The sequence below is a fragment of the Canis aureus genome, chromosome 27, assembly GCF_053574225.1.
Source record: "Canis aureus isolate CA01 chromosome 27, VMU_Caureus_v.1.0, whole genome shotgun sequence".
NCBI classification, from domain to species: Eukaryota; Metazoa; Chordata; class Mammalia; order Carnivora; family Canidae; genus Canis; species Canis aureus.
Genome location: NC_135637.1, coordinates 34,548,315 through 34,571,423, shown reverse-complemented (window position 1 = coordinate 34,571,423; position 23,109 = coordinate 34,548,315). Strand labels below are relative to the sequence as shown.

General features: G+C 55.5%; 1 protein-coding gene across 7 annotated transcripts; it reads right to left on the bottom strand.

Moving 5' to 3' along the window:
* Positions 1 to 1,505: 1,505 nt before the first annotated feature.
* SMPD4 (sphingomyelin phosphodiesterase 4) lies at positions 1,506 to 22,796 on the bottom strand. 7 transcript variants are annotated; one of them, XM_077874601.1, is made up of 20 exons: positions 22,631 to 22,795; positions 19,554 to 19,637; positions 18,032 to 18,118; positions 17,550 to 17,692; positions 17,330 to 17,405; positions 16,695 to 16,803; positions 16,535 to 16,587; positions 15,862 to 16,013; positions 13,243 to 13,375; positions 12,724 to 12,795; positions 9,458 to 9,544; positions 6,784 to 6,929; positions 6,151 to 6,241; positions 5,630 to 5,730; positions 5,026 to 5,189; positions 4,407 to 4,612; positions 3,635 to 3,868; positions 3,313 to 3,444; positions 3,030 to 3,158; positions 1,506 to 2,917 (listed from the first exon to the last, which is right to left on the bottom strand). In XM_077874601.1, exons 1-20 carry the CDS (start codon positions 22,703 to 22,705, stop codon positions 2,588 to 2,590), a joined length of 2,604 nt encoding a protein of 867 aa, XP_077730727.1. In that variant the 5' UTR covers positions 22,706 to 22,795; the 3' UTR covers positions 1,506 to 2,587. The 7 variants fall into 7 exon arrangements, with proteins under 7 accessions (XP_077730727.1, XP_077730728.1, XP_077730733.1 ...); XM_077874602.1 differs by having other exon boundaries at positions 5,648 to 5,730; XM_077874607.1 differs by lacking the exon at positions 22,631 to 22,795 and adding an exon at positions 22,438 to 22,480.
* Between the last annotated feature and the right edge of the window lie 313 nt (positions 22,797 to 23,109).

Sequence of the window (23,109 nt, the reverse complement as noted above, 5' to 3'; positions counted from 1 at the left end):
TGATGGATTTGGTCTTGAAAGGCAGTGGGACGGCATGGGCTCCGGGCAGCAGGTGCCCAACTCACCCAAGGGGCTGGCGAGTCTCAGATGGCGGGAGGCCGAGCAAAGCGTCCAGGACATCACGCAGCTGTGCTTCCTGTGCTGAATGCCTCCAGAGGGCCCGGGCCACGTGTCTGGATTTGGCCCTCTGGTGGGAGTTGGGGTGGTGGCCAGCAGTTACAGGGACAAGCCAGTTAGCAGGTGAGGCTCCAGGGGGACAGGAAGCTCGTCTGAGCACCCCCCGCCCCCAGCCAAGCCAGGCCCTGCAGCCTCTACCCCTGGGTGTCACTTACCCTTTCCTTGCACTACAGACAGAACTGCTGTCCCCGAGGCCCGTTACCCCAGCTGTGACCCCAGGGCTTCTCTGCGGGCACCTCTGCTCTTGTCCCAGTCCTTTCTCAACTGTGCAGCGAGAGTTCTTTACAAACTAACTGGGGTCACTGTGAAGGTGTGGTCCCCACTGCCCTCACCTGGAAGAGCAGCTCCCCAGCTCAAGCGGGAGCCACCGAGCACTAAGGCTGCCTGCCCTCCCTGACGTCACCTCCCAGACCCTGCCCATTGGAACCGACCCCTCCTTGACCTTCATTATGACTTCTGGACTGGGCTCTACAAGTCCCGGGGCAATGGGAGGCCCGCCTGTTCCCTCCGGGTCCCCAGCACAGTGCAGGGGACACATGAGTGGAGTGTTTGCTTTCTAGGCTGTTGGAGAATGTTTTCGGGTGAAAAAAGGGCACATGAGAAACATGGATGAGGGAAGCCATGGAAAAGCAGAGGGACACCCCATCCTCGTGGGCAGGGTGGACATCCGTCAGGGGAAGCCACGAAGGAGGCACTGTAGGGAAAGGGTGCCACTGACCTCTAACCCCAGACCATCACCTCAGGGGCTCACTTCCCTTTTTTCCACCTAATGAATGTGGGAACAAAAGCCACTCACCTGTTAGCGTTGGACTTCTAGAAATGATGACGTGTTATTTCCATCAAATTTGACAAAAGCAACTACCCTGCCTAGGGACAGGGGGACATGAAACACTCACACCGACCAAGCAAGATGCCACATAGGCCTGGCAGGTGCACAGTTCAGTTCCCAGCTGCACACACAAGCCTCTGAGCTTCCAGAAGTCACAAGTTCGACTCATTCCAGAGTTGCTTTTCGTACTAAGGCCAATTCTGATACACTGAATAGGAGGCAAAATTCTCGAAGCTTAGACCCTGCTTGGGCCTGTGCTGGCTGAGGCTGACTCTGGGCCTGGTTCCCCGAGCTCCAGGGAGCCTGTGGCTTTCCCACTTCATCGTTTAGGTCTGCCTTGGTCTGTTGCTGCTAGAAATAAACCCACTCACTGTCCTCGCCAGTGGACAGTTGGTGCCTCCTCAGTGGCCAATGTCATCTGCTGCCATCCCCAACCTTTTGGGTGATGTGCACCTTTAAGGGCGACTGTGCTGGAGGCTGAGCCCCAGCACCAGACAAGTCAGGAGCAAAAACAGGTTTATTCAGATCTGTGGTCAGTTACAAAGTTGGTTTGATTTTTGGTCACGCGCCCCAGAATGTGTATTCTCAGTTTACATCAAAACACAAAACTCGACATTTAGTTTGAAAACTTAAAAACAAAGGCTTTGTTTAAAATCACTGTTGAGACATTCTCTCTGGTGCATCACCCGTATGACAGACCAAATTGCTCGAGACCCCACGGGGATGACTTCTGACAGTGAACATGTAATTGAACGTTTAAACGTCATCAAAATGTCAGGGCCTTTGCACTTGAGTTTATTGAAGATACAAAAAACGCCTGTGACCATCTTTGGTTGCAGACCAGATGATGCTGACTCCCACGCCCCCGCCACGTCCCTGCCACGCCCTCTCCATCCACGGGACATGCAGGCCTGTCCTGGACTAGGCAGTGAGGCTGGTGTGCCACCAAGCGATGTGCTTAATGGCTTGGGGGCGAGGAGGGAGGCAGGGGTGAAGCAGCGTCCCACTGAGCAGCTGTGTTCCCAGAGGATCTTTTCTTGGAATGGGATGGCCCAGCCTCAGAACGGCTGGGCACACGTGGAGAATGACCCTCACTTTACCAAACACGATGGCAGCATCTCGCTTTAAAGTCAGGAATCAGAACCACCCTCCAACGTTCTCAGGAACCTCTAGGGTTTTGGGAGCAGAGGCTGAGCTACTGTCCTACTGTCGCCAGGGAGAGACGTGCACCACCCTGCCAACCTCGGGGACGGCAAAGCCCCACCCAGGGAGCACTGCCTCCCAAGCTTCACAAGGCTCCACCCAGGATGGTCAGAGCACAGAAGGCCCTCAAGAGCCACGTCACCGCAGCCCGAGGGCCAAGGGCAGCAGGGGGAGCAGTGGCTGGGTCCAGGGCAGCCCCCCGAAGGCTAACAGGCCCTCTGATACCACTCCCTTCCCTGTCTGGCCTGGACCACAGCCTTCCTGTCTTAGCTTCTTACACATGGCTCTGTGGCTGTAGGAAAACACCCCGGAGCTCAAAGGTGGCCTCCTGGGCTCAAGGGAGGGGCTGTGCGGCCCTCTTGCTGGCTTGGCCACGGCTCAGAGCTGGTGCAGCTTGCTCCGCTCGGTCAGCAGCGTCATGGCCACCGCGTAGAGGAGGTAGCCCAGCATGAGGAGCAGGGCGCAGGGCAGGGGCCCGATACAGAACAGGGAGGCCACGAAGAAGGCCAGGAGCAGTGAGAGCAGCGTCCGGTAGCTGCCCAGGAAGCGCAGGCTGAGCCTGGGGCCCCGGGCACGGCTGGCCGCACTCTCCCGCGCCACGGGACTCAGCAAGTGCCTGCCCGTCACCCCAGGCTCCGTGAGGTGGTATCGACAAAAGCTGCCAAGGAAGTCGGCCCGGGAACACAGGGCTGCCATCTGGCCTGCAAACTGGGGCACAGACAGAGGTGTGAGGAGTGGGCGCGGGCGGGGCCACATGCTCACCCCGCCGCTCCGAGGGCGGCTGGACCAGAAGTGGGATGGCTCTCTGGCCGGCACTTACCCTGCAGTTGATGGCGGACGACAGCCGGAAGAGCATGCGGACCAGGCTGGCGATCTCATAGCTCCGGATGGGCTGCAGCTCCAAGTCACCCTGGTACTCAATGTCAAACCTGCGCAGCCCGTTGATGATCTAGACGCAGCAAAAGAGGCAAGCTGCAGGGGAGACCCGAGCCGAGGGGGCAGGCCCGCAAACACCCGTGCAGATGCATCAGAGGGGGGTTTCTGCTGCGGGAGCTCCTGGGACAATGGGGGACAGGAGGGGCCCCCCAGGACGTGGACCTTACCTGGTACCGGCCCAGGGGCGTGAGGATGAGCCCGTCCTCTCCCACAATGCAATCTGGAAGCTGCTTCTTCCCGTTCTCATCTTGTGTTGTCCCCAAGGCGAGCGTGAGCTGGGCGAGCTGGGCCTCACTGAGCTGTTAGGGAGGAAGCACCGTGGCTTTCCACTACCTGCTTTTACTTCCAGGTGAAGGGAGGAGACGGGGCCACACCCTGGGCCTCTAACAGCATGAGGGGGCCCAACATGACATCGCAGGAACAGGCTCCACCTCCCACACTCCGGGTGGGGAGGGAACACCAGGGAGGGGACAGCCCCACTGCTCGTACTCGGAACATCTGGCACAGGTACTCCAGGGCCTTCTCTAGGTACTCATCTGTCTTGCGGACACTGTCCTGCCCCATCTCATCCAGGTCGTTGGCTGGGTAGGAGCCATTCGTGTCTGTGGAGCAGAAGCCCAGCCACGACAGGAAGGGGTGGCCGGGCGTGCTCTCCCCACACTGGTCAGAGATGGACTTGGCGGTCTGCTTGGCCTGCGTGATGAGCTGAGCCAGGCGCAGGACCTGTGGGGTACATGGGCAGGTCGGCTGGCTCAGGGGGGCCGCTTCATGCCACCCAGCCAGCAAGACACGGGCAGGCGGGCCTGGGGAAGCCCAACAGGCCAGGAGGGGGCGGACATTTAAAAAAAATTTTTTTTTTTTTTAATTTTTATTTATTTGTGATAGTCACAGAGAGAGAGAGAGAATGAGGCAGAGACACAGGCAGAGGGAGAAGCAGGCTCCATGCACCGGGAGCCCAACGTGGGATTCGATCCCGGGTCTCCAGGATCGCGCCCTGGGCCAAAGGCAGGCGCCAAACCGCTGCGCCACCCAGGGATCCCTATTTTTTAAGACCAAAACATGCATATTCTGAACGTGAAAGCTTTCCAACAAACGCTGCCTTTATCAGAAAAACCTTAGACCTCAATGAAAAAAGGCAGGAGTAGAGCAGTGTCCAGGCAACACCCACCTTCCCTCTGCCTGAAAGGCACATGCCCACCCCGGCTCTACTGTTCCTACAGCTTCGAGATGGCCATGTGGCCCCGGGGGAGCCCCAACTCACCAGCGTCCGGACCTCGGGCCCAAACATCGGGGTGTACTTGCAGTCCTGGCCCTCCAGGCTGTACACGTGGCTCTTCACCCGGAAGGAGGTGTCGGTGACGGCCGGTGGCCACGAGGACAGAAAGCTGCCAGTGAAGGTGGGAGCCGTGAAGAGTCGGTGCTGGCGGTGCGGGATGACAAGCTCTGGCTCCAGGAACAGCTGCTCCCCTGGAAAGCAGGACACGAATCTGCCTTCAGCTTCCAGGGCATGAACTACCTAGTCGCTGCTGGCAGGCTTCCTGGGTTCCTGCGGAGGCTTCCGAGGGGCAGGGGCCCAGCTCCTGATGCCCCCAGAGTCCCTGCCAGTCTCAATGGGTAGGCCAGAGAAGCTAACACCGGACAAAGTCATCTCAGACATGACACGAACTGAGACCACTTTCCAATGCCACCAGGGTGCTCTGTCTCCCTCCAGCACGCCCCCCACGGGGAAGGCACAGTGCAGCCAGGCCCCGACCTCTACCCCACCACTGTCCACCAGGAGTCCCCATGCCACCTTCACCAGGCCACCAGTAGCCTATGAGGTACACGCAGGGTCTGTGGGTCCCTCTCTAAGTGCTGCTTCCCACTGACTATGGGCTTACCTTTCTGGATCATTTCAGCCAGGTTAGGCTGGGCAAAGACTTTGGCCACTCGGAACACCATGAGTGCGTTCTTGGGGCTGACCAGGTCGGTGCGGAGCGCGCGGCTCAGGAAGCCCACAAAGAGCTTGGTGTACATCAGCAGGTTCTCCTGCACAAAAGGTGCCCTGGGGGCCGGGGCCGTGCATCAGGGGCCACACCTCCCACCACGTCCCCGCTCTTCCCTGTGTTTGACTCTACCCAGCCATGACATCGTGGTGGCTGAGGGCCCAAGGAGGTGGGGGAAAACTAGGCCTCCTGTGGACCACACAATCCTCCACAGGATGAGCCCTTCCCCAGAAGACAGGGCCTCCGTGGTAGAGGCTGGCCCGGCAGCAGAGGCTACTAGGCAGAGAGTACTAGTGAAGGAGAGTGGAGGGTGTCAAGGGGCAGCTTGTGGGGGAGAGTGTGAACGTACATCTAAGTGGACAAGAAGGGCAAGGGGACAGTGCAGAGTCACCAGCTGTTTCCATGGGAGGTCAATCCCAGGCAACGCAGCACAGTCGAGGGGCAGCTCGTGCCCACCTCAAAGGAGGCCCCCCAGGGAGGACAGCGTGCCAGGGCTCACCATCTCTCTGACACACACCGGGCCTGGCAGTCGCTGCTCGGGGCCGGCTTCTCAGGTGCATACCTCCAGGGCTGCAGGTAGCTCAGCCACATCTCCAGAACCTGGTGAGACATGCATGTCCAGAAGGCCTGGTGGCTGGTACTCTGGTGGGCTGTGGGGCTGGGGCTTTGGGCCAAATCCTGGGGCGGCCTGGAGCCCAGCTTCCAGGAGGCAGCTCAGGTGAGCAGGGGTAAGCCTAACTGGGGGAACACAGAATGCTTCCATGGCTGAGCGAGGCAGGTGCAGCTTGGTGAGGCTGGGAACCCACCCAGTGTGGACACCTGGGTTCCAAGTCAGGGCGGACAGAGCTTTTCCGTACCTGAGGGTTGGCTTTGGAAACTCAAACGAGCAGAACGTGACCCTCAAGGCCTCCCCACCAGGCCTTTGCACTAACAGCTGAATCTCGCCTGTGTCTGCCCCATGGGACTTCCCTTACCAGGCACACAGAGGGCAAAGGCAAAGAAGGCGGGGCTGACACTCACAGCTCTGAATGACGCATCCAGGGGCCAGTGGCCAAAACAGTGCTGCAGGAAGAGGTAGAGCTTCTGCTGGACAAACCTCGGGACGGCAGCCCTGCAGGGGAGGGGGGGAGAGGATATCCTCTTTGGTGAGCCCAGTGGCTCCTATTTGCAAGGGCCAGCTCTGCCAGGGTGAGCGGTGGGCACCCCCGGGAAGTAAGGCTTGTTTTGGGCCCCATTTCTCAGAAGAAGAAACCAAAGTTCAGAGAGGTTAGGTAAGGTCCCAATAACACACAGCACACTTGTGGATGATCTACTGAGGCTCCTGTGACCACTTCTGCTTGGCTTGCCACACACAAGTCACCTGCTCTGCTGGCCCCAGTTGGCCCAGGAATCAGGCCACCATCCCAGCCCTTCTGATAGAGGGAGAGGAGGGGCAGAGGAAGAGGAGCCAGTTTGGCTCTTTCTGCCAGGCCTGGAAGGAAAGGCTGTGGCAACCAGGTGGCCCTACCCACCTGTGGGGCCAGAGTGGAGGTGGGGAGATAAACCCAGGAGGGGTCAAGATGATTTCCCACCTGCCCACCCTGCAGAGACCTCACATGCCATCTCACAACAGAGGGACAGGTCACTATGGCCTGTGCACAGCCCTGTACCTACCGTTTGAACTCCTCCAGAGGGCTGGTGGCATGGGAATGGGCAGAGGGAGAGACCTGCTCGGGCTTCAGGCTGTTGGAAAAGGCGTGCAGATGCTTTAGCAGCAGGCGCACCACTAGCACATGCTCCTCGGTGGGTGTGAACGACTCCTAATGTTGGGGGGGGGGGGAATGGCGTGAGGGGCCAGGCAAGTCTGGGGTGAAGCCCCCAGGTAGGGCCATGTCCCACCCACACCATTTCTCCTCGTAGGATGCCCGGGCCACCCCCAGGGCCCTCCCCATGCCTTGCACCAGCAGATCTGCCTTGCTCGCTGGCTCCGAGACCTGCTAAGAGCACTGAAACCTGCACAGGGCAACCCTGGGACAGCTTCCTAAAAGAGACCTGTGGGCTTCCCAGGCCATTGCCACCCAAGTCCTCAGGGGTCCCCAGCTGCTGGTCAGCCAGAGGAGCAGCAGCAGGAGGCACGCCAGGCCAGTATCCCACCCTGGATCTGGATTCCGAGTTTCCTGCCTGCCTCCCGGGTGTGTGGAGACAGCTCTCTGGGGCCCATGGCTTTCCCTTTCAGGTACAAACACTCCCCCCGGTCCTCCTGCTGCGACCCCCCCTTTTCCATCGGCTTCCCATTCCGGACACAACCAGCTGGGGGCTCGACCAAGGGTGGCCTTTCTCCTTTGCTAACAGACCCGTGGTCAGCACAACCCCTAAGACAAGAGCACTCTCAATCTTGTGGGCTGAAACTCCGATTCATAAAGTTCACGTAGGATCTTTAAGACCCAGACTAGAGAGGACAGCTTGTCTACTGGCTGTTGCGTGATGGAGAATAGGGCCGGGGCTCCTGAGTGGCAGGGAATGGCACTGGCAGGCCCCACTGCCCGTCAGCTCCCAGCCCTGGGGTGCCCATACACCCTCCTCTCCCCACACTCACCCCCAAGGCCTCTGAGGCCTCCACAGACTTGATGGAGGAGCTTTCGGAAGCCTAGTCGAAATCCTGAGCAACGCTGAGGTTGGCACAGGCCATGCCTCCTGGCACAGCCCAGGGACCCAGCCCCAGCCTCGCCACCGCCCACGAACTGTCCTCTCGGCTCTCCCCACCATGGATCTGCCTCCGCGGGCCCAGGCAACACATCCCACAGCTCCGTACACACGGACAGGGAGCTATGGGGCCTTATGAGGAGATGTGCTGCTGCTTTTCAGTACACTTAAGTTTTTGTGTGACGAATTTGCATCGTTTGAAGGAAAAGATATTTTCATAGTAATGAAATTTCAGAAAGCACTGATGCCAGGCTGTAACTGCCCCTCGGGAGCCTCCCTCTTTCTCATTCCTGGTCCCTCACCGACCCTACCACTGTCTCCCTGACAGAGGACAGGGCATCCGTGCTGAACTGGAACTGTGCCCCATCCTGTGCACAGGCCCTTTCCATCACACTGGAAGCCCCTTGGGTTATCTTCCTGTGGGTGGGGGTGGGGGTAGGAAGAAGCCAGACCTTCCCTCTGACACCCACCCCCTCAAGCCAAATCCCCATAGGAGCCTGGCCACCGCTGTACATGGCCTCCTCCAGCTGCGTGCCCTGGAGGGACACGTTCCCAATGCCCTCCAGCATTTCTCCCAGGGCCCCGACCTTCTCATCTAAGCAACCCCTCCTGCTGAGGACGTTTCTCCAGGGATCCTGCTCTTAGCCAAGTGAGACCTTCCCCAACACAGACTGGAGGGGTACCCATCTCTGTGCTCAGGCCAGCCCTGCCAGCCTTCCTGAACCATTCTCTTCCTTCCTCCCCTCCTCTCAGCAGTTGCTGCTTCTGGGTGGGACCCCTGTGTGCGCTCACCACCCCATCCCACCAAAGTGGACTTCTCATCCTCTGCTCAAATATCAGATTAAGTGTTGTTGTGGGCTCCCACTGAGGGGGAACTGGACGATCCCCGACCTCGAGCACGAATCTAGACGCAGGCTTTCTGCCCAGACCTTGCTGGCATTCATCTCATGAATCTATGACCCACCAGACTCCATCAGCCCTAATAGCCTGCAGGTCTGAACTCCCCCTACCAACCTCAAAACCATCCACACCGGTCATGTCAACCTAAAGCAGACCAGTCTTTATGAGGCTCTCATCCACTCCTGCCTGCCTCTGGAGGAGTGCACAAGTCCACACCAGGCCAGGGCCCAGCATGCTCAGGAATCGACAGCATCCCTAGGCCAAGCCCTTGTCCTCTCCGCCCCTTGGCCTCACACAGGCTTGGGGTCGGCAGAACCACGCCACCACGAGCCCTGGGCCTCCCTGTGCTCGGTCAGTTCCTGAGCACCAGGCCTGCACTGCCAGGCGAGTGAGGCCACTGCAAAGGCCTTGCTGTTCCCACTCCCTCAAACTGGGGCCAAGAGCAGAAGCCACCAACTCCCAAGAGCTTGCAAACTCCAGGTGGCTTAGGGTTTGGCCAGGAAGATCTGGTGGCCCTACACCCCACAGCTGGGCCAGTCTGCCAAGCTGAAGACCAAGCCACGCTGAAGACTGACGCTTGCCACCATCCCACACACACACACTGGCCTTGCTCTGTTTGGAACTGGTCTGAGTCACCCCAGCCGGCCCCCCGCCGGCCCCTCGCTTTACCACTGCACTGCCATGCGCTCCATGGCTCACACCACAGGGCAGGGGTGAAACGGAACAATACGAGAGCGGCCAGTACTTGGTAGGCGTGGAGGGCCTGGAGGCTGGGTTGGGCAGGGCTGTGGAGGGCGCTGGAGACACTGAGTCGGTAGTGCAGAACCTCCAGCTGAGAGACAACAAAACAGAGAAGCCGAGAAGAGGCAGGGAGGGCAGAGGGCAGGGGACAGGAGGGGAGAGACCGGGGAGGGGACAGCAGGGAGAGAGAGACAAAAGTGAGCCCAGAAATAAGGAGAGAAAACAAAAAACAAAAAAACAAAAGCACATCAGTGACAATCCACACAATCAGAGCCCCGCAGCCTCAGGCCAGTGGGACACCACCCTCTCAGCCGCCCTGACAGGCCCGCCTGCTGGGCAGACCAGAGCCAGGCCCCAGGACTGCTCTTCCACCTGCCGGGCAGAGAGACAGACAGACATTCAAGGTCACCTGGACAGCCTCCTCCGTGTCACTGGGGCCTGAAGGGCTCTCTAGCACCCCGAGGTAGGCCCGACTTGCTCTCCTGCCAGAGGGTCCTGCCCTCCCCTGACCCTGAACACTCCGTGTGCAGCATGTGCATGCTGCAGCCCGCCAGGATCGCAGGGGCCTTGCTGGGACACACCGCTAGCCACCGAGGCCCTGAAGGCCCCAAGGCTCAGAAAAGAAACTTATGAGGAACCAGTTTAATGGAGAACTCTCTGCTCACAGAAGAAAACACGCAATTTATTGGACATCCCCTGGTTGTTCCAAACAGAAATTTACCAAATTGATATATGATGTGATCAGTTCTTAGGTATCAAAGTCCAGTCAGCGGCCCCTCCTGAATGGTTCTCTCTGTGGGGGCTGATTCCCAGGGTGGCGCAGAGGCTTAGCAAGGCTCAACCCCCCAGGCCTGATGCCCTCCACACTCTGCATTCTGTAAGTCGTTAAAGGTGGCACAAACACTCATGGGTTTGAATTCTGGGAGACCCACCTCACCAGGACTCCCCGACTCCAGATACACAGAGCCCTTCACCAGTCCCAAAAGGCCCCAAGATATTGGCCATGGCCACATACATCCAGAGGCAGCTGGAACCCTGAGGCTGAGACAGCCTGGGACATGGGGGATGACGGCTGAGTTGGCACAACTGTCCAACCCCGTCCACCCTCTGCACCCCCTGCAGTGACAAAGCCTGCTAAAGTAGTCCCCTTCAGCCAAGCACAGCCCAGATCCGGCCCTGGCACACATCCTGCCCTGTGAGGGCCATGCCTCCCACTGAGTACCATGCTTCACACAGGAGAGGTCAGAATGCGTGTGCCAGACTTGAGGAGACAGGCACAGCCAGAGACACGCAGAGCAAGGACAGGAAGGAACACAGCAAGTTGTCCGCCCTTCAAGGTCTTCCTCTGAGCCAGACCCGGGGCTCAGCTACAGCTCAGTGGGAATCAGGGAACACGTGGTTCCCCTCCTGGGTGCCTGCCCAGCCTACAGGAAAGCAGGGCAGGCCCCACAGTGGCCGGAGTGTGCAGTCTTTAGCGACCACCTGCCTCTCCAGAAGCCCTGCTCAGTAAGCTAGGGTGGAGCAGAGGCCCAGGCTCTGCAGAGCAAGCATCCACCCAGGGGATGCATTAAAGCACCGTGGGACCTCTCAGAGCTGCACTTCCTGCATCTCTAATATCAGGAAAAGAGTGACCCCATAGCTAGGATTCCTCATGGCAGCACAGGCCTGGGTAAATGTAAGGAGCCTCGGATGAAGGAGACCTCCATGGTTGTCTTTCTCCACTTCCCACACACCAGGTTTTCTGAGGTTTCATTTTCAGCCTCAACAGGAGGCCAAAAAACAAAAACTCCAAAACCCTCTCTGGGTGTTTGGTGGGGTTTCCTGGTTGTCCCCTGACCATCACCAATCATTCTGAGCAGCTTTGATCTGCCTTGTGGTCTGGCCAAGAGGAAGCAAACGTGGGGAAGAAGGGGACACTCCCCCTAGCCCCCACTCTGGCAGGTACAGCCCACCCACTCCTCACAGGTGACAGGCAGATCTACTAAAAATTACAGTGAATGTGCTCCCACTGTCTCAGAAGACAGAATGAGCAAAGTAGCCTCTGCCTCTGCAAGACCAGCCACATGCACAGGGGCTGAGCGAGCCCCCCAGCACCACAGGGGAAAGCCTGGCCCCCTGACCCCCGTGCATCAGCCAGGAACATGCAGCAAGTCCACTCTGGAAGCAGGAATGGCAGTGCAGGTGATCAGTGACTTGAGAGGCCCAAGATGGAGTCCTGGCTTTCCCTCTGTTCCATGTGGTGCCAAGGACAGAGATCTGGGGTACTCTGTACTTTAAGAGAACAGCAGTTGGGGGTTATTCCCCAAACCGGTAATCAGCAGAGTACGGAAGGTGAGCTGGCTGCTGAGACTCTGCAACAGGAAAACAACTGCTACTTGCTGGAATCACAGAGGGAAAGTCACAGGCCACCCTTACGAATTTCAACCCACAGAGTCTTAATTTAAGAACTCTCTCAAGAACTTGGTCTGGCATCGACAAAAGCAAAGTCTAAGAAGCAACACAGAAGCACACAGAAGCGCACAGAAGCCACGGATCGCACAGTTGGTTACAAGCTGATGCTGCCCTCAGCAGGGCCTGGGTTCATGTGTTTCAGGCTGTTTCATGGAGTGTGAATCTAGGCGCCCACCCTGCCTCTCATTAAGCTAACAGAGCTGTTCTACCCTGACGAGTCCAGTGGGCTGCCAGCCCAAGCGACAGCAACCCAGGGAAGGTTTCAGGGACACAGCTGCAAATGAGCATGCTGCCCTGTGAGGGAAGGTTAGGAGAGGAGGAAATAGGCCAGGCCACATGCAGGAAGGCACCAGATCCCACCCACCGCACAAAGGGCTGCCTGCTGCGGCTCTGGAGGAGGTGGAGGGCAGCGTGGACGCCCAGGTGAGCAAAGTCTGCCAGGGGCCACCTCGGCAGGAGAGCAGGAGGCACTGTGACAGTAGAGGGGACAGCCCCAGCTGTGACTCCCAAAGGCATCTGCAACTCTCCTGCCCCCAGAGCACGAGCACCACAACCTCATCCATTCCAGCTGCCGGGAAGCAGGCTCTTGAAGTAGCATGGGGAGGACCCCAGAGAGGACAGGCCTCCGGCTCTCATGGTGAAAGCCCACCACAGAACAAAACCCACCTGCTGTCCAGCACTGGAGTAAGGGGTGATGGGGAGTTTCTGCTTCCCACCATCCAGCCCTTGAAAACTAGCTGAGATCAAGGACAAGAAGTAGCAGGCAGACCAGGCACACCAGGGCCAGAGCAGATGGAACAAAAAAGTGCGGCAACGTACCTTAGCGTGAGGTGACTGCATTTTTTGGTACATCTCCAAGGAATAATGATGAAGCCACATTTCAACAAAAACCTGCAAGAGAGCACTGGATGGTCAAATAATTTTCATCTAGGGTGTTGTGAACAACAAACCCCCCCCCCAACCTCTGGGGCAGGGGATTAATATCCAAATGACGGTGGTCACAGGAAATCCCTCCAGCAATGAGGGAGCGGGAAGATGTGGGGGTGGGGCAAGCTTTCCCATGGATCCACTGGACACTGAGCAGCACTGGGTCATGAGAAAGTCAGAACTCAATGGACAGGGAATCCTAGGATGAAAAGCACTGCCAACGACATACGTTAGACAGGTGGCCACATTTCTTCCAGTCTTGGATTTCTACATGGCACAACAGGAAAATACCAACAATTTTGAAGCCCTCTCAGGCTGAGGACAGTGTTTAGGCCTCTGTCCCCTGGGGGCAGAAGGCAGCCGGGCAGTTTACTTTCAAACAGAATATGAGAAGGGCCTCCTCACTCTCACCTGGAGTAGAGTTTCAGACCTCCAGATCTCATGGGAGGCGGGGTCTGCGTTCACAGATGTCTGATGAGAGACGTGTCGCTTCAGGAGGCTGGTGTGGTGGAGGCCATAGGAAGCAAAGGGGATGGCTGGCGTCCTGAAGGACACACAGAAACAAACAGGCCTTTGTTAGGGGCTCCTGATGGCACAACCAGAGGCAATCCGAATGTGAACAGTGGGTGGCAAGAGTAGCCATTACACCTGCTGAATCACAGGACGGACCCCGTATCCATATGGATATACAAAACCAATGAACAGGAAAAGTCTTCCCTACCGCAGCGTGTGCACTGATCAATGTAAGGGAGGAAAGCAGAAAAGCACCCTTAGGCAACCATCCTATTAATAACTGATTTAGCCAATGATCATCAAGGGACACTAATACCAATAATTACATAGTCTTAGCCTTTCTTCCCAACAAACCCCTCCTGCTAATTAATTTAGGCACAAAGTACCCATTTAATCTCACAGTAGGAAAAGCTGGCCAACACCCCCTCACTCCCCCACCCAGTGATCAAGACAATATCACCAGCATACAGACTCCATAGCCGCTGGGCCTAATTGCTAAGAAACACCAGAGACACTCAAGATAAGGGCATTTTGCAAACCTCCGGGTTGCAAGCTTCCAAGGTGTCAAGGTCAGGAAAGACAAGGAAGACTGAGGGACTGTTCCATAGAGGGACCAGAGACAACCACACACAGAGAGCAAGCCTGCAATGGATCCCAGCAGGGGAGCAGACATGGGTGGGGTAGCTAGTGCAGCTCGAGGGGGGTCTAAGGATGAGATAGTGGTCTGGCTGCAGTAGTAATTTCCTGATTTGGATAAAAGTGCAGTGGCTGGGGGATCCCTGGGTGGCTCAGCAGTTTGGCGCCTGCCTTTGGCCCAGGGCGCGATCCTGGAGTCCCGGGATCGTGCGTCCCAAGTCAGGCTCCCGGCATGGGGCCTGCTTCTCCCTCCTCCTGTGTCTCTGCCTCTCTCTCTCTCTCTCATAAATAAATAAATAAATCTTAAAAAAAAAAAAAAAAGTGCAGTGGCTGTGCAGGAGAATGCATTTGCTTTTAGGAAATACACTCCAAAACATTAAGAAATAACAGGCATTGTATCATAATCCACTCAACTGAAATAGCCTAGGAAAAATACATACAGAAAAATAGAAAGTAAAATGATTTAGGGACACCTAGGTGGCTCAGCAGTTTAGCGCCTGCCTTGGCCCAGGGTGTGATCCTGGAGTCCCTGGATGGAGTCCCACATCGGGCTCCCTGCGGGGAGCCTGCTTCTACCTCTGCCTGTGTCTCTGCCTCTCTCTCTCTGTGTCTCTCATGAATAAATAAATAAGATCTTTAAAAAGATAAACAAAACAAAATGATTTAAAAATGGAGACGAAGCCCCCATGGAAGTTGTTTGTTATTCACGGCAAGTTTTCTTTATACTTTAGGTTCTACGTAAAAATAAGCCAACAAAACTGGGCCCAGAAAACAGCTTGGCAGCTGAAACGTGTCTCTGAGACGGCATGAACCTGACCAGTCCGGCTCCTTCTTGGCCGTAGCATTACCAATGCCTGGGCACCCTCTCCCCACTGCCATGCCCCCACCTCCCCCGCTAGTCTCCTCTCCTTGGGGTGTCTGTACACACACATTGAGTCCTGGGTCATGGCACAGCACATGCCAGCAGCTGTGGGGCAGACTATGCCTGCCTCCCAGGGACAAAGGTGCATGAGCTGAGGACGGTGAGGAGCACAGGTGGCAGCTCCCGGGGTAGGAGCGTCTCCTGCAGGGAGACGGCCAATTGACCACTGGCTGAAGGCCTCCCAAGACCTCAGTTCACCCTTGGGTTGAGGCTGGCTGCACACTCCCCCTTCCTGCATGGTCCAGCCACAGCCCAGCCTACTTGGACTGGCACAAAAGGATATTTACCCCAGGGCCTCTGGCTCAGGCCAAGACCTGGTCCTGCAGCCTACACAGATCCCTCCGGTTTTTTTTTTTTTTTTTTTTTTTGTAATATTTTATTTATTCAAGAGAGAGAGACAGGCAGAGAGTGAAGCAGGCCCCATGCAGGGAGCCCGACGTGGGACTTGATCCTGGGTCTCCAGGATCAGGCCCTGGGCTGAAGGTGGCACTAAACCGCTGAGCCACCCAGGCTGCTCCATCCCTCTGATTCTTATTCTTCCACATGTCAGCCATGCAGTGGCTTGCCTACAGGCCCTTTCTCTCCAGCACCACCAGCCCAGTGGCATCAGTCAGCTCTGGAAACACAGCTTCAAGCCACTACTTCAGTGTGGGGCTTGGATATCACACGTAGGGAGGGCTGCCATGGGCAGAACACAGCCCACTCTCAAACCAAAGCTAGGCCTTGTCCATGTGGCTGCAGGACCTGCTCACTGAAAACCCAGACACAGACATTCTCCTTACCCCCTGCTCTCCGGTCTGTGCCAGGGTAGCTGGGGTTGGGGGATCTCAGGCATAAGAAAAGTTGGAGCAACCTGAACAAAAGTGGTACTACTGTCCCGCGAGCAATGCCCGTTGACCAGGCTACTCCCTCATGGAATGGCTACCCCAAGCCAAGCCAGGGCAACCAGAGAGCCTTACCTGGGAGCTGGTGAGGGACTGGGCCCCCCGGGACTGGAGGAGAGTGGGGGGAGCACACTGCCTTCTGTGGGTAGGAACCAGGACAGGTACCTGTCCACGAGGATGAAATAGGCACAGTCTGAAGTTCGGATGTGGAGGGCCCCAGGGAGTGGCTGGAAAAGCAAATCTGTATTGGTGTGTGACTCTGGGTGCTGCCCCTGGCTGCTGACCCCAGCAAGTGCAGGGCTCAGATCAATGCACACGAGCCCTGGGACATGGGCCATATGCCAGAGGTTGGACCAGAGGCACCCCAGGGCAGTACTAGGAGACAAGTTCCCACCACAGGGCGCCTGACTAGACCCGAGTCCTTTTCAGCATGCAAACTTCCTGGGCACCTCTTCCCTGCCCCATGCCCAGCAAGCACTTCCTGCAGGAAGCTAAATCAATTACCACCCGGAGTGCCCGGATCACCCCACGTTGCCTGTCAAGTCTGCGCAAGCTCGTCATCCCCACTAAGTGAGGATGGCCTGAAGAATAAAGGCTGGAGGAGGAAGCAGAGGAGGAGCTGGAGAAATGAGGTGGGAAGGGAAAAGAAGTGGAAGATAAAGGGAAGTCCTAGGTTGTAGCCCCAACCATCGTGGGGTGGGGGTGGGGGGCTTTGATCAAAAGCTGCTCAGGGTCATCCCTTTTGTACCTTTTGGGTGATGAGGCTCAAAGCAAAGAAGAACATGTAGTACTCGAACGGGTCTGATGGCAGCATCAGGAGGCAAACAGGTCTGGTTACTGGGCCACCCCAAGCACTGTGTCCCACCCACTCAAGGCCCCCCACCCCTGCAGACACTGACAAAGGATACTGAGGGCCAAGTTTAGGCCAAGGCCCCCTGTTGCGGGGAACTGGACCTTGTTGTGGTACAGAGGGCTGTCGGGGAGTACGCGCTCCTGGATGGATGCCTTCACAGGGCCCTGTGGAGACAGGGCACTGGGCTTGTGGGCAGGCTCCAGCAGGGCACTCCCATGCAGTGTGGAGGCCACCAGCACAGGGACCCTGCCTGGGGGAGCAGTGCTGTCTTCTGGGTAGCACTGGAGCAACAGGGCCTCCACTCAGAATGGCTCGCGTTATCCTCAGGAAGACCCTCAATCAGCAAAGGCAGGAGCTCTGGGAGTTTCTGAGCCTCATCAAGCACTTCACATTCCCCATCTTCTTTGCTTTTCATACCCACCCAACACGTCACCCGTCAATTTGCCCCTGAAGGACTGGAAACTCAGAAAAATAGAGCAACTGGTTACACAGCCCTGCCTGCCACTCAGCCAGGCACAAACCAGGCTGTGTGGTGCTTTCTCCATGGGCAGAGTTTGGAATAATGCCTCCTGGGCCCTGAGCAGACTGCAGTGCTCTCCTGCCCCCTGAGCCCTGCCCAGCCCCCATCACCATAGCCGCTATGCCGGGCACTCTGCCCCGAGCACGACTCTCACTCCACTGCTTACTTACAGGCAGGTAGGAGACGGGAAAGTCAAACTTATAGTCTTCAGCCTGAAGCTTATAAACCAACTTCATCATTGGGCCACTGAACATGAAATTAAACCGATAAAAACAGGACAATGAACTATAAACCATTTTGCTGTTTCTTAACTTTGAAAAATACAGCACTTTAAGAATGGGATCACCATGAGGAAACATCTAGCCCCTCTCAGGTGAAAAACCTACCTACCCAGGGTCTAGAAATTCCATTGCAATGCTGTACTCCACAGGATTCACACGTCCCTGTAGGCAGCGGAGGTTCCAGCCGACAAGGACACCGTCTAGGCTGCCGAAAATGCTCTCCACCAGCCATGGGAAGATGGTGTGCAGTTCCTGAGACAGTGTACAGGGGAAGCTTTGGGCAGGCTTGCTGAGGACCAGTACCTACTGCCAGGCTGCATAGGCCTCCTGCCCAGTCCTGCCCTATAGTACAAGTTCTCCATCTCCTTCACTCAGTGTATACACATGAACTGGAAATTTCCAGGATAAGAATATTTCTCCAGGTTGGCTTCCTGGATTTATACCTACTTGATAATTGTGGGTGTGAATATAAATAAAATATATATTTTCAGTATGAAAACCAGGATTTCTCAATCTTTTGGGCTGGACACGTCTTTCGTTTTTCAAAGAATATATGAGATATGCCCCAAAGAGATGCTAGCAGAACAGTACCTTTGCTGGAAAATCCTCGATGACTTTAACCAAGTCTTGGCACCGCTGTGCAAAGGGCTTATTTATAGAGTCAGCTTTCAGGCTAGCCTACAAGAAAGAACAAACCGAAAAAATCATGAGCATATTCACTTGGCAGCTTCTGCGGTTATTCTGGCTCAAACCAAAACAAACTCAAGTGATAGGTAGGAGTCAGACACTGCATGGGCCTGGTTCCCCAACATCTGATGTGTCAGGTCATGCATGTGTCAGTGGCCTAAAGAATGCAACTAGGAGAGGCAGGGGTCCTTTGCTCTCTAAACAATCAACAATCAGGATTCTTCCCTGCACCCTCTGTCAGGCACCCCCAGTTACAGCAGGGCACTGCAAATTTTCATGACAGAAGTGACTTCCACCCAATCCAGAAGGAGGGGGTCAGCTCCACGGTCAGCCTCACAGCAAAGGACTTATTGTATACGGCATCCCTCACAGACCAGAGTACTCACTGAGTATGTACACATGAACTGGAAATTTTCCTGTGATGACACCACTGTGATCATCAGTGAGGATGCTCAACAAAAGAAGGGTGACAGCAGAAACCCTCTTAACCAAGCTGTCCTTTATTCCATTGGTAACAAGCCAATGAATTCATTACCTTAAGAAATAAGGCAGCCTAGAAATAACAAATGGCTTTAACCAAATGTCAACACTAATCATGAAGGTGATGGGCAGGCCAAGGAACATTCAGGACAAGAATGAAGGAAATCTACCCAAGGTCAGAGGTGTGGATTAACATCTGGAGAAAATGCCAGAATTTGAACCAAGAGGGCTTTGCCCAATGATATCTAAGCCCTTAGCCACCTCTAAATGAGGGCAGTGTCTCAAATCAGAAGTAAATATCTGGGCTGTTGCAGCCACACACTGTGGGAAGGCTCCCCCATGCCTGGCCTCTCTACCCACTCGATGCCAGGAGCACCTCATGTGTTGGCTCAAGAGGGTGCACCAAAGTAGGATGTCCTTCTGAATAAATGTTTACAGAAAGTATCTTCTGGGAACTAAAACTTTGGAATCCTCACCATGGCTATCTGCCTCACACCTAACTTCCCAGTGTCATGTTTCATACTGAGAGTGTAGTCCTGGTACCCCCAGGGCAGCAGTGTCCTGCCTTCACGGAGGACAGTTAAGATTAGAATATCCCATTGAGTATGCCAAGACTTACAAGACATGAAAATTCTGATATATATCCTTTCACATGCTCCTCCCCATGCCCAGGAAGTAGTGAAAATGGCATTTGAACCAACTTATCTTGTAGGTGAGAAACTCATCTTATAAATGAGAAAACAGGGCTCAGAGGTTGAGTAAACCCAATGTCCTGCACTGGTATGGGGCAGAGTCAAGTCTAAGGATTCTAACCCCCAGGCCAACTTTCTTCACATCCCCTCAAAAAACCACCAGCAGAAGGTTCAAGCCAGAGGAAAGCACTCACAAGTCCCTGAGCTGCAGAACTATCATCACGCTGACACTCCCACAGGCAGCCAGTACTCACCAGCAGGAAGCTGGGCTGCTGCAGGTGAGGGAACGCCATAGCAGCCTCCTGGCAGCTGGTGAAAACGGCCGTCTTAGGAAACCACTGTGAAAAAACAAAGGCGACATCTCAACATCTGCCATACAACAGAATACTATATTGCCTCACAATGTCCAGGGGAGTATTTGTGTAACTCAACACACACTGCACTGCCCAGTTTCACGTTTTATAGAAATGCCAGTCAGATGGCAGTCCATGGCGGCCACCTTCAGAGCTAAGTGTGCGGTGGCAAATCCTTGGTAACGCTTGTACGGCACTTGTTAGGTGCCACACCTGTTCTAAAGACCCTCCATATATTTCCTCATTTAATCCTCAGGGGTAGGCAAAATTGTAAAGACAGCCTTTCCAGATTCCTATCCTTGGGTATTCAATCAAACACTCATCTAGGTATTATGAAGGAATTCTGCAGATGCGACTGAAGTCTCAAGGGGGTGGACCATAGATACAGAGTAGTTCCAGCTGCCAGCCAGAAAGGAAATGGGGACCTTAGTTCCAGAACCCGAAGGAAGGAGATTCTGCCGGTAACTTGAATACGCTTAGAAAAAAATTCTTTCTGAGAGCTTCTGGGTAAGAGCGAAGCCAACCAACACTTTGATTTTAGTCTTGTGATATCTTAGGCAGAGAACCCAGCAGAGCCTGCCCAGACTTCTGGACTATTTAACTGTGAGATAAGAGTGGATACAGTTTTAAGCTGCTAAGTTTGTTGAGGAAGAACTGAAAATATATCCTCCGGGTGCATGAGTGGCTCAGTGGTTGAGCATTTGCCTTTGGCTAAAGTCATGATCCCAGGGTCATGGGATCAGGTCCTGTGTTAGGCTCCCAGCAAGGAGCCTGCTTCTCCCTTTGCCTGTGTCTCTCATGAATGAATAAATAAAATCTTAAAAAAAAAAAAAAAAAAAAAGAAAGAAAGAGGGGCACCTGACTGGCTCAATTGATTAAGCGTCTGCCTTCAGCTCAGGTCATGATCTCAGGGTCCTGGGATCAAGCCCCACATGAGATTCCCTGCTCAGTGGGGAGCCTGCTTCTCCCTCTCTCTCTGACCCTCTTCCCTACTGTGCTTGCTCTCTGTCTCAAATAAATAAATAAAATCTTTAAAAAAATAAAAAATAAATTTAAAGAAGGAAGGAAGAAAGGAAGGGAGGAAGGAAGGAAGGGAAAGAAAGAAAGAGAAAGAGAGAGAGAGAGGGAGAGAAAGAAAGAAAGAGAGAAAGAGAGAAAGAGAGAAAGCTCGATCCCTGGATGGCTCAGCGGAAAGAAAGAAAGAAAAAGAAAGAAAGAAAGATCGATCGATCGATCCCTGGGTGGCTCAGAGGTTTGGCGCCTGCCTTCAGCCCAGGGTGTGATCCTGGGGTCCCAGGATCCAGTCCCACACTGAGTCCCACATCCCCTGCATGGAGCCTGCTTCTCCCTCTGCCTGTGTCTCTACCTCACTCTCTCTGTGTCTCTCTTGAATAAATAAAATCTTTAAAAAAATAGAGAGAGAAAGAAAAAAATATATCCTCACAACAATCCTGCAACGTCAATACAGATAAAGAAGTAGAGGCAGAGAGGAGGTAAATCACTTGCCCTCACTCAGCTGGTAAATGGCAGGACTGGGCAGCCCGGGTGACTCAGCGGTTTAGAGCCACCTTCAGCCCAGGGCGTGATCCCGGAGACCCGGGATGGAGTCCCACGTCGGGCTCCCTGCATGGGGCCTGCTTCACCCTCTGCCTGTGTCTCTGCCTCTTTCTCTCTCTGTCTCTCATGAATGAATAAATAAATAAATGGCAGGGCCAAGATTCTAATGCACAGACCTCCTACAGAGACAGGTGGGTAAGTCTCCTGAATGTCACCTGTGCTCTGTGAGGATGAATGGAGGGGATGAGCAAGCTCAGTCGTGGGAGGTTGTTTTCTTTTTTTTCTTTCGTGGGAGGTTTTGAAGAAGCCATCAGAAAATTAGGAGCAACTCTCTAGATTCCTATCTCTCTGCCCACCTAGGTCAGAAACTGAAAATAATCCAGATGTGGACTGAACAGAAAGGGAGCCTGAGACTGCTCTGCTCACAGCATGAGTAAGGGCGCTGAGGCGGCAAATGGAAGTGTGTGTGGATGAGGAAAGACCAAGTGCAAGGAGGCTGTGAGGCAGTGGAGGAGTTGACAGGAGATGTGCATCTCTGCCTCTTGGCAATAAAAACACCTCCCGGGTTTTTCCAATTCTTAATAGTACTGGCTATCAAATCCAGTTTTAAAGACCTAAGAGGCCTCAGTACTGAACCAGGAGAACACTGCGATTAAAATGACCAAAGCAAAATGATCAGAACAGCATAAGATCCTGGCCTGTTTCCAAGGGCAGAGCTTTGGCCATGCTGAGGTGCGAGGGCCTCCTTGCTCAGAGGCAGCCTGCACTGGCAGCCGCCGAAGGCCTGAGGCCCAGAAGAATCTTTCGGAGGGCGGGCAGCGTCTCCTGCGCCCTGTCCTCTAATCCAGCCGCAGCCAGGCTCCTCCATCACACACCCTTCTCCACTGTGTATCAAGGGTTCCTTTCATCTGCCACTTCACAGCCACTTTCGTCAGTGGCTGCTCCGGATCTTGTTTGGGGTCTCAGAGCCGCAACGCCAATCACACTATGGCCAAGGCCTCCCTCTGGCTGCGCTCTGAGCAGCAGAAGCAGAGCATGCTCCCGTTAGCAGCTCACAACTGCCCTGAGAAGGGAGCATCGGGATCTTCATATTACAAATGAAGAAACTGAGGCCCGGAAAGGCCGGCCCACACAGGGAGGAGTCGGGTGAGAATTCACCCCCACGGCGCAATTAACCCGAATCTCTCCTCCCACCAACTCGTTCAACGGACGTTAGCCGAGCACCCACCAGGACCGGGTGTGCGGGGCGCGCGGGAAGGGGGCATGAGCGCGCAGCCGAGCCCCTGGCTCCCCCGCCTGCCGGCCCGGCTCGGGGCACGGACCCCGACGCCCGGCCCGAGGCCTGCGGCTCGAACCGGAAGTGAGATGCTTCGGCGGAGGTCCTGGGGGCGGCCGGCCCGCAAGCGGCTCCCCCCACTCACCTGGGGGACCCATAAAGTCGCTCGCCGAAGGGACGGAGACCGCCATTCGGCTACCCGGCGCCGAAATGTCGTCATCAAGCTGCGCTTGGCGTCACGCCTCCCCCGGCCCAGCGGGAAACGCACCGCGGGCTCCGCGCGCAGCTATCTTAAGAAGGCGCGTGCGCACAGCGGAGGCCGGGTTCATAGGGTTACACCTCCGAGTGCGCGTGCGCGTGCGCGTGCGCAGCGGGGGCAGCCGTCGCTCTTAAAACCCAGCGTTCCCGGGCGGTAGGAGCTGGAAGGAGCGCGCGTGCGCGGAAAGAGAAGCTGTCAAGACGGTCCTGGAGGCGCGCCCCCTATCGGGGAAACGACGCGGGATAATTACACCCCGCAAGGACTGACTTTTCTTCTGACCGGTATTTATCGAGCGCCTACTACATGCCAGGCACTGCGTGGGTGCTGCTGCCCAAGGGAGAATGACCAATGCCGTCTGACCCTGC